This window comes from Gadus chalcogrammus, chromosome 11 (genome assembly GCF_026213295.1).
Source record: "Gadus chalcogrammus isolate NIFS_2021 chromosome 11, NIFS_Gcha_1.0, whole genome shotgun sequence".
NCBI classification, from domain to species: domain Eukaryota; kingdom Metazoa; phylum Chordata; class Actinopteri; order Gadiformes; family Gadidae; genus Gadus; species Gadus chalcogrammus.
The window spans coordinates 5,700,539-5,716,693 of NC_079422.1; the positions used below are offsets into that span (position 1 = coordinate 5,700,539).

Genomic DNA, 16,155 nt, shown 5'->3' on the forward strand with positions numbered 1-16,155 from the left:
TCAAGAAAAAAATGTGAAGGAAAAATAAAGAACAACCTGGCCATATAATTTAATTATTAAGCGTTATCTAATTTTCCTTCATCCAAGTTTATTTTGAATGAATTTTGTATACCCATAGTTTGGCTAAATTCATTCTGCAAATACTGACTATTTAGGCCTACTTGACTCATCGGACTAGATGCTGAATATTGGAAATAGATTTTTGAAGCATGAATAGATGCAGCATAATATGCAGATGGTAACTTGCACTGTATGCACGACTGCAGCCCTTTCCACAGGCAGCCCTCACCTATGCATGAGTTTGTGCGAGGGGGTGCGGTCTGCACTGTAATTGATTACGGAACCGGAAACTCGGCCATCTCCTTGTACACTCAAGCTACAACAGGGTCAGTACTGACTTGATATAGACATTTATCATGGTATTTTTTGGAAGTGGTGAGACGCTGTGGGTTGTAGAGTGAAAGTAGAAACCGTCGCATTTTCCGATATAGGGTACGTCGCCGATTCATACTTTACATCATAAGAATCGCATTCTGTTGTCAATTGTGAATTAGCTGTTGCTAGCTAGCTAACGTCAGATGTTAGCCTCCTCGGTAGCCCAGATAGCTGACTGTAGGCACACCGAGAGGGCTGATCCTATCGGTCCCTGCATGGTTATATATCTATATCTACACATACATGTGTAAATAGATAGATATATTATGATTCTGACGGACACGTCATCCCCATCCTGGTTTATGCCTGTGTTAATAGGCTTTGACCTAAATATCGTTCTGGGTTCGTTGTGAGTGGAAGTTCATAACGTTACTTATAATTAGCTAACTCCCGTAACTTGGCTCCCTGCCTCCACCACACCTTATCCCGGTTCGGGGACAACACACTGCACCTGACCCGCACCCTGACACTGAGGTGTCAGGGCTGGAGGACGATGTCCTGGTCAACATGTCCCTGACCGAAGCTAATGTTGGTTAAACCCCCTGTGCGAAATTGTAGCTGTTGATGTGTATATTATTCAGTATAGAGGGGCTCAACCTCACCTGTATTGAGACTATGTCTACCGTGAACAGCGTGTGTGTGTGTGTGTGTGTGTGTGTGTGTGTGTGTGTGTGTGTGTGTGTGTGTGTGTGTGTGGGGGCGGGTCTAAAGTTGCATTGCTTACTGTCTGTAGAGAATGGCGCTAGGACTCATTGGTAACTAATTTAACGATCCCAGTTGGGTTGTAAGTATACACGTTATGTAAACATTTGTTACATTCATGATCATAAGTGTGAATGCTGCTGCTGCTGCTTGTCGCACTAAAACAACATGCAGGTACTTTAGTGGGGGGGTGTACAAGACATTATTGAGAATATGCCTTGGAAACTCATTCACGTTTAGCATTGTTTGCAACGTAAGGTTTTTCACAATGTAAGTACTTAAAAGTCTAGTGCTGTAAACGATTTATCAATGTAACATATCGGAAAGATTAATGTCGACATGTATCTGTTTAATGAGGGTACTAACCATCATAGTATGGAGTGTTTTGGGAATTATTTCCTAGTGTGTACACGTAAAATGTAATGGTTGTTTTGGGATGAGTGGTCCGAAGTACTGAATGCTTAAAGCCTAAACATACTTCTTATCACTGCCCGAATAGTCAAAAGATGTGATTGTGTGTGTTTGAACTTTGGAACAGTGCTTTTGGTTTTTCAAACTGACTTTTGGAATGCTTATCACCATATGTTGGCTTATACAGTTTAGGCAGTTATTAGTCTAGTGGGTAATGTTTAACAAACTACTTAAATTGTGACCGTTTTCTTTATTATTTTTAGTCTTCAAGCTTTACAAATAAAATAAAAATACATATTTGGCATTACACATTGAATACGATAATTATTAAATTTTGCATATACTTCTCTCAAACTGTCTAGCAAAAATCTTAACGATCTGGGCTCATTATTTTGTATAGTGATATGCTTTGTTAAAGAATTGTCATGAAAAGTGATCGCTCAATGTTGTTCGTTAACACAGCAATAAATTGTCTCGTTCTAAAACCCTGTGATACTACAGGGCTCCAGACTTATTTTTTTCACTAGGAGCACTGTGGCCCCTAACTGAACATTTTAGGGGTGCAACCAGAAATTTTAGGGGCACACACCGTTAATCAACATGCCAACCAAATATTCACATTTCTACTAATTTTCACTGTATTACTAAATATTTTGATAATAGATGCAGAAATTACAATGTGCTGTTTCAAATTCAGTGTCACATTTTATTGTGATTCTCATCTATCCCAACAGTTTCCAGGTTTGCGCATGCATGCGTTCGACAAGTACGGAAGCGACAGTTTCACGGGAGTGCGCCCGCTTGTTGTGCCGCTTGACAGGACGCTGAGCCTCCTCTCTGCCCGCTCGCCTCTCCATTGAGAATGCATTATCATGCCCGACAAACGCCTCCCGTGTGAAAAGCCCTTTATGGCACCTGAAGCAGAGTCCTGCACTGGTTTGGGTGACCCGCACAATTTGGATGAAACGAGTCGGGTCGGACGACTGAACAGCGCGGGTCGGGCGCGGGTTTTGCGATTGCGAGCGAGACTTCACAGGTGCTGGATACGTTAATCAGCAGCGGAGGAGTCAACTCAAGCCATCAAAAGTGGATGATGTGCTTATTTTGCACAACAATCTAAAGCACCAAGCCAAACACCAGATAGTGTAATTCCCATCTAATGTTTCTAATTTTTCATCGGGTACAGGTTGGGTGTCGATATCAATTTACAGCGGTTCTGGTCGGGCGACTGTCGGAACACGGGTCGGATGCGGTTTGAAGTATTGCGGGTACGGGCGGGTGCGGGGTTTGTAAAATAAGACCCGTTCAGGACTGACTTGCACTGGCACACTAGCCGTAGGTCAGAAGTACGAGTCAATCGTTTGCTTGCTCATTGTAAACGCACGTAGCAGGTTGTGAAATCGTTCTCCTTCGCACAGACGTTTACGCGCGCTCGATAACCTCTAGGACCCTCCACCCCGACGCATTAGCCACTTACAGTGGCCATTCCCTATCCTTCTTACACTCATTGGCCTGCTAAAGATTCCGGATTCACTGACGTGCCCCTTCGACGTAAAAAGTAAAAGGGCAAATTTACTGATGGAAAATTCGGTCGCACACTCACAAATTTTGGTGGCAGTCTGGAGCCCTGTACTATTAGGCTGTCTGGCTAGATTTCAGCTGTATTTTAAGTAGTGTAATTGGCTTATCAATTCAATGTCGACTATGTGAGAACTCTGTCTCTTGGGTGTAACTATTGTGAAACTTGCTTCTGGTAAATGCTAAATGTTATGCTTATTTTTAATCATGGCCTTTAGGTTATTTCCTCTTTTAAAACAGTTCCGGGTACGCCTTGCGCTATTTTTATTATGTGTTCTTCCTGTTAACTCCCACTATCTTAATGGCTGCAATGTAATGGTTGAGTTTCTCATTTCTCTTGTGTGTGAGAAATGCATCCAACACTTTCCTCTATGTGTATTGTTGTCACTGAATCTGTTTCTTGTTCCCTCCTTAAAGCTGTGATTTCTGGAACCCAAATGTCGTCCTGGGAAGAGACAGACAGGCTGAGACAGAGCTCTCCGTGACCGAATTGCACTGGAGGACAATAAACCCAAAGACATCAAGAGGAGAGCGCCACCCTTGCATTGCTCTTGCGTAACAGGTGTGCTTGGCACACATAGACACCAAGAAGAGACACCCTATAGAGCAGACCATATTATCTATCTAGCAGTCCACCCCCCTCTATCTTTCGCTCTCAATCATTGTAGCGGGCATGCTCTGTCATGTTAAATTCTCACATAACCCGCCCTTTGACTTTATTGACCTCTATTATACTACTTGAACTATTCACGCGTACAATGGATTAATAACGATGTTGTACCGTGTTTAGCGGTGTTGTCTGTTTAATGACCCCCTTCTTCACATTCTGCCCTTTAGATTACAGCAGAGCTTGACAGCCAGACGGTTGCCATGTCGACTTCATCGCTACGGCGACAAGTAAAGAACATTGTCCACAACTACTCAGAGGCTGAAATCAAGGTTGTTCCCAGCTACTTGCCCACCTTTCCTTCTCTTTGCTCAGCGCAGTATTGATTTATAGCTGTTAACCTGGAACTGCCCCTTATATGTAGACCGCATGCATGCCTTTGCGGTGTGTCACGCATCTCTGCAGCACATCTGACATCCTGTAGTTCTTATTCGGTCCCAACCACCTCGCCTAGACTTCAGATTTCATGCTAATGCAGTGATGATGATTGTTATCTGACATCCTTGTTGATGGTGGTTACAATAGCACCTCCGCTTCTTTCCCTCATCAGCGCAGCATAGCATCCTGTGTGTGTGTGTGTGTGTGTGTGTGTGTGTGTGTGTGTGTGTGTGTGTGTGTGTGTGTGTGTGTGTGTGTGTGTGTGTGTGTGTGTGTGTGTGTGTGTGTGTGTGTGTGTGTGTGTGTGTGTTGGGTCTCTCCAGTATGATAACTACTGTGTGTGGCTCCCCAGGTTAGAGAGGCCACCTCCAACGACCCATGGGGCCCCAGCAGTTCCCTCATGTCGGAGATTGCCGACCTCACCTATAACGTGGTGGCTTTCTCTGAGATCATGAGCATGGTGTGGAAGAGGCTCAACGACCACGGGAAGAACTGGAGACACGTATACAAGGTGCGTGTTTAGTTGTGTGTGAGACCTCCCAACGGTCGTTATTTTTCTCAATCTTAAACCTGCACTATGTAGCTGTTCTACTGAAGCTTCATACTCTATAAATAAATAAAAAATAAAAAATATATTAATCAATGCTAATTCTTATTTATTTTATGCCAACTTTTGCTGGCCCAATAGCGGGAAAATATTAGATAAATGACATGTCTATGACTGAATCGAAAACTGCAATAACTGTCTAACATAGTGCAAGAAACTGTGTAAGCTAACTGGTTGATGTTTTGTTTGTCTTTCCCGGAGCAGGCCATGACTCTCATGGAGTATCTGATCAAGACAGGTTCGGAGCGGGTGGCCCAGCAGTGCCGGGAGAACATCTACGCAGTTCAGACTCTTAAAGACTTCCAGTTCATAGACCGAGATGGCAAAGACCAGGTATGCGTTCACACCCTCCAAACCACACAGGGCTTACGCAATCGTTCCAGATGTGAGGCGCCGCTAACGGGCATTGTAAAGCGTGCTGCTTGGAATCCTTTCAAGGTTTTTTTACAATGCCCTCCGGATCTCGTGGGCAAACATTGGGACCGGCCAACAATAATGTTTTTATTGACTGGAAATTGGTCAACCTATGGCAAAAGGATAAGCCTTTTGACATAGGGATGTACCTGTACAGGTTTCTTACGGGACGATACTAGATCTTTGTGCACAGATTAAATATGTAGTTTGCATGATAGTGACAGTTATTGTTAATTTGTTGAGCTGATGGAAATGCGTTGTGTTCCTTTAAGATCCGACATGACAGCATGTAAACACAGATCACTGCAGAGTTTAGTTTGTAATAATGAAGAGTGAAGCCAAACTGTTTTCTGACGAAGTTGAAACGCATAAGTTACGAAATTGTTGAGACCACCAACATCCGTGTATACATGGGAAATGCTTGTAGTTGTTATTTTTGTCCCTTGTGAAGTGCTGTATACCTGTTGTCTAGATATGCAAATGCGTTGTACATTTAAAAGGCTGCAGGTCTCGTGTGTTATGATTTTAAGTGAGCGAACGCCTTAATGGTGGCATTTTTAGTAGTCAAACTGTCCAACCAGACAGAGCAAGGTAGGATATAGTTTTCATTCATCTTTTATTGGATTTCATTGAGAGAGTTTTGCACACATTGAAACAAGTTGGAAAAGTATATCATTGGGATAGATATTGAGCTAAAAGCACAATTCCAATATTGAACAACGTAAATAACACGTATGCAAATGAAGCATACAGACTTTCTGGCTACCTTTGCCACAACTATGAAATTTGAACAGTACTGTATTGGTATAACACATGGTTCAGTGACATCCATGCCCATGGATGGAGTGCTGTCTACGGCTAAACGCAGGAGCTCAGTCCATGGGTCCAGCTACTGCGCATAGTGCTTATCTATTCTAGGTTTCAAAAGCCTTGAAGCCTTGGCTTCACATTGTAGCAACTATGACATGAAGGTACTATGGCTACAATTGTCTGGCTTCGCTCTCTCTCATCTTCCATTCCACTTCCTTGTCCTATCAGGTCATTGATACTTCCGTAGTTTAAACTGACTACTTAAAGTTTAGGCCTACTATTTGTAGTGTGATCCTATATTAAAATATCAACAACAAAAACACGAGGAGAGTGAAGCCCAGTGAGCCCGAGATCAAAAAACAGGTACTTCTATGGTTGGGTCAAGCCTACCTTTTGTAGTCAGCGCAGTTTCGAGATGAATTATGTTAAAGCAGGATAACGTTAATTGTCTCAGTGACTGAACCTAATGAAGCTGCGTCTTGTGCGCTATCATCTTTGAGTCACGTGATCGGCTCCTCCAATCGGCAAATTTCAAGTTGATCGGCCATTCAATTTTTTTTGTCATAATATTTAAATAGATAATCGTTATTTGCTTTACAATGGTTTAAATGTTGTAAATGTAATAACATATTTATCTTCTGATCTTCTGGTTCTGATATACAACTACAACACACAATTAAATATGAACGGACTGCTAAGATGTATCATTATGCTCCTCCGTGCACTGTTGGTCCTGGTCATTTCATTTTGAATGGGGCTCGTTCCTATCGTCCCCAGGGGGTGAATGTACGAGAAAAGGCCAAGCAGCTGGTGACGCTGCTGAAGGACGAGGAGCGGCTTCGAGAGGAGAGAATCCATGCCCTCAAAACCAAAGAGAAGATGGCACAGACCTCCAGTGGTGAGGCCGACCATTACCATGGACATGGACCTCTGCAACATGCTGCGCAGCACAAGCCCAGTACATTGACATGTTCTGGGTCATTTAGCAGTCGCTTTTATCCCTAGTGAGGCTGAGCACAATCAAGGCGGACAGATGGAGCTACTGCACAGACTTCGAAGTGCAACGCAACCAAGTTTTAAAGGAATGGATATAGTGAGAGAATAGTATAGTACCCATAGGGATAGTAAGATAGTCGATTTAAAAAACAAACGTAAAAAACAAACGTCATAAGATGTTGCCTCTCAACAAAGTTACTTACTTCTCGGATAGACGCTCATCTCTGACCTTAGCAGTGTGGTGTATTCATTTCTCTCAGCCTCCTCTGCTCCCTCAGCGCCAGGCCTGGGGGGCAGTCTCTCGTTGGGCTCCCACTCTGGGGGGGCCGACCCTGAGCAAGCCTGGCCGCAGAGCTCAGGGGAGGAGGACCTGCAGCTCCAGCTGGCATTGGCCATGAGTAAAGAAGAGGCGGAGCAGGTAACATACAGCAGCCTATCAGAGGGCGCTAGAGGCGGGTCATACCTGTACTTGGCTATGAATTCTGACAGCAATAGGCAACCATGTGCCATGAGGAGCATATATCGTTTTCATACCCAGAAGCCACTGAACATGCCAGTTTAACAAAGCACAATCTCTTGCAAAGTAACAAGTGCAATTAGCCACTCAATCGTTTGCCCAAGAGCAACACAAGCTGAGCGAATGTTTGAGCTAGAGGGTCTATCAGCTTCTTCCTGGCAGGCGTTAGTGATCCATCAGGTTCTGCAAAACCAATGGAGGCAGCCCCTCGAGGGAGGCATCCTACTTTAGCACTGACTAAACGGTTGACCAACTGACCTGACCGGTCCGGTGAAAGGACTATTACTCGCCTCCGCTGTGTGATGCGTTTTGAGCGGCCGCCTGTGTAGGACACACTTATCTTGGTGTCTTGATTGCCGTGGTTAACTTTTGATGGGTACATATTGCCCATCAGCTGACCCACCAGAGCAGTGGACTGCCGTGGCAGGTGGGTATGAACTGCATATACCCTAGGGCCCTCCAGCGCTCATGGTTTCCTATTGCTAGTATGTGGCAATGACGCGTAGTGCAATGCTAAACCAAGACAGTACTAAACCTGCCAACAAGTTACCTTTTTTTAATAGTTTTTTTTTTCTTAGTTCGGATTCCAGCACGTGTGTGTACGCGGAGAGAGCGATGACGGATTATTTACGCCGTTGCCCACTCGGCTTTGCTCTCACCATTTGACCCCTGACCTCCCCCAGACTAGCACGGCCCCTCTGGAGGACGCAGAGCTCCGCTATGCACTCACACTCAGCAAGGACATGCTACAAAAGGTCAGGGGTTATAGGACTTGGTCACCTGACCGGTCAACTAACTACGACCTATCTTTCTGTCCGTTAGTACGCAATCTTTCTTTCAATTTGACTCTTATTGATCAATCAAAGAAACAAACTTCTCTAATTCGCTTGTTAAAGGATGAAAAGGTTTGATTTGGCCGTTCATCCCCTATATTGAAAACATATCTCTATAACAATAAACAATATAGTAAAATCTATTTGGGGGAATATAGCAGCTTTCCTGCTAAATATTAATATGTATTAAAAGCTGCACTATGGACATTAACCCTTCAAGCTAAGGACCGGAAATTATGTGATTTTGTAGCGTAATTGTGCATGGCATGACTTATTGGACTAAATTAACCCAGCAGTGACCAAGTGCTTTGCCCTCTCCCGTTTCCGTTTATCCAGAATGCATGGCTTAAATGAAGAATTCAACTCCTCCTTGCCTTCACATGTATTAACTCTGTGGGACTTCTCGATTTCTTTGGGGGGGATAGACATGTTGTGTATTTTTCTATTATCAGACCGATGTTTTTATATGCAGTAAATCTACGCTGAAGAAAGTTTAAACCTCATCAAGGTCTAACAAGCCTATCAGACCTAGGCTATCCTCTTTGGATGGTTTGTATAGCTGATAATTAGTTAACCTGTTGACTAATTCAGCCTTTGGAGTTATTTATTTTTTAGCTCATACAAACAGCTCACGGAGTCCCTGATGAAAAATCAACCTGTCCTTTCTCTCCACGGCAACGACACCAACACAAGCAAAATCGGGCCGCACCTTTTTGTACACGGGTTGGGGAACATTTTGACCGACTTGGTGCTTCGGGACGTATGAATGAGCGGTGGATGATATGAGTGCTTTCTTTCATTTTTCACTTTTAATTTGATTCCTTTTCCTTTCTGAAACTTCAGTTTCTTTTTCAGTTTCCGCCCTCCCTGGGGTCACACGTTAGTCCGTAGGGAAGGGTAAAGCCGCCCCCTGCGACCGCCTCGGTGTGACCTCTTTACGAAGGCGCCAGAGGGCCGCTGACCTCCCAGCTGTGTGTGTGTGTGCGTGGTTGGCAGGAGGAACGACTGCGCAGAGGTGACGACCTGAGACTGCAGATGGCCATCGAGGAGAGCAAGAGGGAGAAGCCAAAGCCAGAGGAGGTGTGTGTTGAATGTGCCTGTTTTCGCTACAGTGGGCACACACTCTTGAGCAAGTGCTGCTCTTTTCCTCTCTCGCTCTCCTGGCTTTACCTGCTCTAGCTGTGTCTCACCTGTGTGTGTGCGTTGGCGCGTGCGCGTGTGGGGAGGCACACTCAGCCGCACCTCAGTGAGGGCTGTCTGTGCCTCCTGGGGGTCTGCTTCATGGCGACTCGGTGAGGAGATGGCGGGTGTCTGCGTTAGGCCAATGACAACAAATCAAGCATTTTGCAATCAGATATTATTATTTTTTACGCTGCAGTCACATCAAAGTGGAGAGCTGGAAGCATGAGGATGAGGCGTGGGAGGAGTCAGACCAGGGGCGGAGCCGTGGCAGTGGGAGGGTAGCAGGCAGATTGGTTTATGGGAGGAGTCAGACCAGGGGCGGAGCCGTGGCAGTGGGAGGGTAACAGGCAGATTGGTTTATGGGAGGAGTCAGACCAGGGGCGGAGCCGTGGCAGTTGGAGGGTAGCAGGCAGATTGGTTTATGGGAGGAGTCAGTTTAGTCAGTATTTTCACGCTTCAACTCTGACTTCTGCCCTCAGCCGCCAGACTGCGTCATTTGAGGGTCGCCTCCATGTGTGTTTGGTTAGAAAATCTATTTCAGTTTGGCAGTGAGCCTCCAGGAAATAAAATATTCAGTTCCCTCTGAGAATATTCAAAGCATTCTTTTGGCTGGCTTTGAATATGCTCACCCAATGGTGAACCCTTTTGAGTTTGATTATCTGAACACTCCGCCATCTGAAAGGACATGCATGTTAGAGTTCTCTGTCCTCAGTGTTTGGCCCGTAAGTGTAGTTGATCTGAAAAGGTTTTTTATATGATGAGGGGATGACCTCATTAGATAAGGAAATGCCGAATATTTCCTTGTTTTCCATATGTGATGAGGTCATCCACTGCAGGCATTATGCGTGGCCTTTTTGTATGGAAGAATTATATTTTTTTATCATACCAACTAGTGGGGATTCTTTAGAATACATATTGCACTGCATATGACTTCAAATGCTAAATTCAAGAATCCACACCGTGTATCTGGCTTTGTAAGGTATGACATTTCTTCTTTTTCCTTAAACCTCTATGCATATTGTAAACTCTAATTCACTCCCCTTGAACACATTCTAACATTAATATTGAATCTTTATCTGTCGTTACAATCCTACTGAAATATGCTAAAAGATAATGCGTAATATTATAATCCAGAACCATTCTACAATAGTTTAAAGTGTCCTCTCCTCCTCATTACTTGTATGTATTTTAACTAACTCTCCTCTCCTCTTCCCCTGCAGTCAGCGTGTGTTGTGTGTGTTGAACCGTCTCTCAGCATAGCGGTGTGTTGTAACTCCCCACACTGTCCTGTCCAGGGCGCTCTCATGGAGCTGGGTGCTGTCGACCCCTGGGGAGCCGCCGCGGCCGCCGGGGCCTCTGCCGCCGCGGCCCCCGTGGGCTCCGCTGGCCCCTCCCCTCCACACACTGTCCCTCTCCCCTCGGCCTCCGGGCCGTGGGGCGCGGCGCCCGCCGACCCCTGGGGCGCGGCCTCCCCCGCCTCTCCCCAGAGTGCAGACCCCTGGGGCGGGGCCAGCCCCCCCACGGTAGCCCCTCCTCCTCCGGACCCGTGGGGCGAGACCACCAACCACAGGGCCAACAACGTGGATCCCTGGGGACCCACCGCAGGTGAGTGGCTTCCTGCTCCCGCGTACCGGCCAGGGGGATCAATACAGGGACGACCCAAGGGAACCCTCCGATGTCCTGGTCTTTGGAGGAAAACGACAAAAGCAAAAAATGTGCTCTGTTCCGCTGTCGTTGTACCGCAAGCTAACATAGAAGCCACTGCTCGTTTCCTTCTGTCATGTGTGTTTCCATGGTGACTATGGTTCTATTCATCATCCACTGTGGTGCTTTCATTTGGAAAGCCAGCATGCTGGAACCAGCCCCCACCCCTCCTCCCCCCAGTGTCTAAACCACAGAATGTTTCTTATCCTCTTGTCTCTACTCAGGACTCACTGTGGCCGTGAGACATCTCTCTCCCGCCATGCCCTTTTGATTTGATATGAGCTAGCCTGTTCTCCTCAGCGCCCACCACCCTGTTCCCCACCTGGTGCACGGGGGTTAGATGGGGGCGGTGAAGAAGCCTCGTGAAGCTGCTTCACCGCCCCGTCTAACACCCGTGGCGACGGGGGATGGGGGGTGTTCCAGAGGTCTTGGGGAGACCACCGCTGTTTATACTCCCAGCCATGCATGCTGCTTCCCTGTGTACTTTGGACGGTTCTTGTTCTGTTATTTTAGTTCTGTTAACCCCCCCCCCCCCTCCCCCTCCCCTACCCTCCCTCCTTCCGTCTCCCTACCCGCTGTAGCAGTGACCCCCCCAAGTGCCGATCCCTGGGGCTCCCCAGTGGCCCCCAGCAATTCTTCATCAGGGGGGCCGATAGACCCCTGGGCGGGGAACGGGGCCCTCCCGGCCTCTGACCTTAACAATTCTGACCTGTGGAGTGGCACCGCCAAACACCCTAACGGCACAGGTACATACGTCCACGGCTCCCTGGAGTCGTAACACACAGGTCGCGCTAAAACTATAGCGCGATAGGCAGTGTTGTGCCTAAACGCGTTCATTGAACGATAGTATAGACTGTTGCGATTCCCATTGAAACTAATGGCGCAGTGATTATTCTTCAAAACAAGAGCTGCTAAATTGTGAAAAATGAATTAAACTGTAATCAGACAAAGCGGTTTTATGCTATAGACCCTAGAGTATCTATGGTATAAAGGCTGGGACGAATTTCGAATTATAAATATGTACAATCCATAACGTTAGCTCTCTGGCTCGATCAGCGGACTAGAATACCTCCTGGAATCATTGCTTGTTGGCCGGAAACGGAAAGGGGGGCTGTGTACGTTTGGTTGTAGTCTTTTTGCTTGGTTCTCCGTCCCAACAGTAGGGCTAGAACTGAGCGAAAAGACTACAACCTAACGGGAACACCCCTCTCCCCCTTCCGTTTCCGGCCAACAAGCAATGAGTCTTCCAAAATAAATCAATGGGATTTACAAAATGCGCTAAATGTGCAATAAAACACGATAGAAACTGTATTTCGCTACGATACTTGATTCAACCACTCTATTTCATCCTAGACGTACCAGAAAGGGGGCTCAATTTTCAAAATACCGGAAAAATAATAATAGCTCACAGCAACATATTGAAAAAAATAACTATGAACTAGTTCATTTTTGGAACTGTGAACTTTGTTCAAGATTTTGAATTATGAACGTTTAACTGAACTACTTCATTTAAAAATTTGTGAACTGAACTTTGAACTAGTTCACGTAAAAAGTGAACTTTCCCAACACTGGTGACCAGTTAAACGCGTTATTAACGGCGTTAACGCAATCCAATTTTAACTGCGTTAATTTGTTTATCGCGCGATTAATGCAAATTCATATTAGATTTTTTATATTTTTTTTAGCTCAAAACAAAGAAGCAGTAGCCTGACTGCTAAGTTCAAGGCAGTATGTTTGTTTGTTCATCGTTTAATTGAACTATAGGCCTTTTTTTGTATCTCCCTGTTTTGATCAGTATATGCCAATGTTGTTATCAATAAAAAAAGCACAAGGCAAGCCGATGCATTTCTCCATGTTGATAAGAGCATTAAAATTAGAACAATTAATGGGACAAAGAAATCAAGGGATATTTAATATAGAAAAATGATTTTCGATTAATCGCGTATGACAATAATGCGATTAATCGCGATTAAACATTTTAATCGCTTGACAGCCCTAATATATATATATATATATATATATATATATATATATATATATATATATATATATATATATATATATATATACATACATACATACATACATATACATACATACATACATACACAAACAATTATTTGCCGAAGGTGAAGTGAATAGTGGGGAATAAAGACCCGAGACCGAAGGTCGCCTGAGGTGAATAATTGTTTTAGTATGAACTACACGTGAACACTCCAAAAATAAACAACTTACACATTTTTGCCAGGATTTATTTGCTTTTATTAGTTGTATATTTTTTTTATTAGCGTGACGAGATGACCTCTACGCCATGAAAACGATATCCTGAGTTTGAGATCTCAATCATGGGATATTGCCGAATATCCTGAGATAGCAAACCAATCAAATTGCGCCATCTTAGGAGGTTTACGTGTAGCATATACTAAATATATACGGATCAATATATATATCGGTACTCGCTGGGCAAAAGAAAATCATAACCCCATTATATACATTATTATTCATTAATTTGCATGCTACATCTCATTCTCCCTTGTGTGTTTGTGATAGTGGTTGATCTAGAAATGTATGAGTGCATTGCACTGTGCCCACGCGTCCCTCCTCCCCCCCCCCACACCGATACAACCCCCTCTGCCTGCGTCCCTCCCAGGCGACCCCGAGAGACGGGGCTCCTCGGCCACGGGGGGCGACAGCATGGGCTCGCCGGTGCCCTTCGACCTGTCCTCCCTCGGGACCACGCTGCCGGTCCGCAAGACCCCCGAGTCGTTCCTGGGTCCCAACGCGTCGCTGGTGGACCTCGACGCACTGGTGTCATCTAAACCCAGGGCCAAGCAGCCTCCGCCCCCCTCCATCTCCTCCTCTTCAGCGCACAACCCTTTCCTCCAGAGTACAGGTCAGTTTAGGCTCCGCCCCCGCATGGCCGCCTCTTCTTTCTCTCACTTGTTGAGCTGGGTAAAGCGGTTTCAGGCAGGGCATATAGGAGTCATTATTTGGTAGTGGCTCCTGATCCTCCACAAAAAGGGGTGCGACACCAAGTGCTTTTTAATGTTAATCAATAAAGTCCGATTTAAGTGTGATGATGATCCACAGTCTACCCTAATAACCAAATGGCCATTTTTCCAAGAGAGTATCTTAATATGTCAATTCTACAAAACATGAAAAAATGAACCTGATTACACGACTCTCAGCCTGTTGACTTGATTGGGTAGTTCAAGAATGAGCCTGCTTAGTATGCCTTCTCACACACTCATTGCATGTTGGTGCAATATACATGAAATGCACAATCTCTGAGACTGGGCAGGGGAATGACGATCGAGTAGAGGTAGCTTTTGTTAATGTTGTGAATCATGGTTTTTCACTCAATTACAAGGGTAGTGTTTACAAGTATTTTATTGCACCCCTAAAGCATTATATTGTTTGACGACCGGTGACCAATGGGTTAGGCACGTGACCGGGCCACGCTTCCTTGAGAGATCAGTTTTAATGACAACATATCTCTATCTTCAGTCTAGATTCAATATAGCGCAAACCACCTCTTAAGAGGTGGTTTGTCAAAAACTCTAAGCGGTTGTCAAAAACTCTCAAACAACAATTCCCGGCGGTTTAAACGGGTAAAACATCAGTCTTTTTTTAATTTGCGGTTTAGAACAAATTAAAAATGCTTGTACAAACAAGGTCAAGGTCAAGCAATCACACTTATTCGTTAATTGTGTCTTAAATTAAAGTAACCCAGGACGTGCAAGATTTCAGATTTCTGACTTGGAGATGGTTCAGGTTTTGAACTATCTCTAAACATGAAGAAGAAAGGGCCTTTTCTACTCTTCAACCTAACCCTGAGCTCTAATGAATTCTATCCTGAGGTCACAGAGCTATCCAGCATTCAAGGCTTTTGACCAATCGTTTATACATTAAACACACTACTTAGTTCCGTCTATAGCTGTGTAACACAATGGTAGCATTTTAGATTTAAACTATTTCCCCCTGTATCAATAAGAACTCAGATTGTAATGTTCCTCAGACCATCATTTTGAATTGTAAAACAAACCTTCACTTAAATGAACACTACGATGCCCTTAACAACCATTTAATCACCAAGATCCCATGCAGAAACTGTACCTGTCTCCATCTCCCAGGCTCGTCTCCCGCCCCCGGCATGGCAGTGACCCCCGGCAGCACCATCTCAAGCAGGGGCGTGTCGCCAGCACCTCCCTCCTGCTCCAACCCGTTCGGCGCCTCCATCTCACCACAGCCGTCGTCGCTGGGCCTGAGCGGCCTCCGCTCGAGCCCCGTGCCCCCCAACCCCATGCTAGGGATGGGGGGCATGGGGTCAATGGGCTCCATGGGCTCCATGGGTTCTATCGGCGTAGGCATGGGGTCTCCGGGAATGGGCCTGGGCATGATGCAGCCCAACCCCATGGGCATGCCCTACGGCGCTCTCTCGCCCATGGGGGCCACAGGCCCCTCCCTTTTCCTGGGTTCTGGAGGAGGGGTGCCTCCTCAACTGATTTTGGGGGGTCCCGGCGGAGCAGGGGGAATGATGGGGGCGGGGGGACCGATGGGAGGAGGGGGAGGCACGACGGGAGCCAGCACCAACCCTTTTCTTCTTTGAGAAAGTTTCACCACAGCTCCCCCTCATCAGTTTTCACCTCCCCCCGCCGTCTCCCTCTCTCTCCCCATCACCTCTCCCCCCAACACACACGCGCACACGCACACACACACACACACACACACACACACACACACACACACACACACACACACACACACACACACACACACACACACACACCCACACCCCCCCCCCCCCCCCCCCCCCCCCCGTTGGTCCTCCTTCAACACAGAACTGTTTGTGTCCAAAACAGAAATTGGTGTACATCTATATATTTAAAGAAAAGAATCATGTAACAAATTATGGTCATTT

The 16,155-nt window shown here is 45.7% G+C and overlaps 1 protein-coding gene across 9 annotated transcripts; it reads left to right on the forward strand.

Annotated features, from left to right (window-relative positions):
- The first annotated feature begins 281 nt into the window (after positions 1–281).
- Positions 282–15,971, forward strand: epn1a (epsin 1a). Of its 9 annotated transcripts, none has more exons than XM_056602091.1 (13): positions 282–386; positions 3,544–3,688; positions 3,964–4,065; positions 4,524–4,682; positions 4,983–5,111; positions 6,780–6,900; positions 7,259–7,416; positions 8,094–8,270; positions 9,345–9,428; positions 10,826–11,135; positions 11,816–11,980; positions 13,885–14,127; positions 15,368–15,971. In XM_056602091.1, the coding sequence occupies exons 3-13, from the start codon at positions 3,997–3,999 to the stop codon at positions 15,841–15,843; spliced, it is 2,091 nt and encodes a 696-aa protein (XP_056458066.1). In that variant the 5' UTR covers positions 282–386; positions 3,544–3,688; positions 3,964–3,996; the 3' UTR covers positions 15,844–15,971. The 9 variants fall into 9 exon arrangements, with proteins under 9 accessions (XP_056458066.1, XP_056458065.1, XP_056458070.1 ...); XM_056602090.1 differs by having other exon boundaries at positions 345–492; XM_056602095.1 differs by having other exon boundaries at positions 345–492; positions 11,819–11,980.
- The last annotated feature ends 184 nt before the right edge of the window (positions 15,972–16,155 follow it).

Coding starts and splice junctions, on each gene's coding strand:
- epn1a (XM_056602091.1), top strand. CDS start 3,997: ATGTCGACTTCATCGCTACGGCGACAAGTAAAGAACATTGTCCACAAC. Junction 4,066..4,523: donor ACTCAGAGGCTGAAATCAAG/GTTGTTCCCAGC, acceptor GTGGCTCCCCAG/GTTAGAGAGGCCACCTCCAA. Junction 11,981..13,884: donor CAAACACCCTAACGGCACAG/GTACATACGTCC, acceptor CGTCCCTCCCAG/GCGACCCCGAGAGACGGGGC.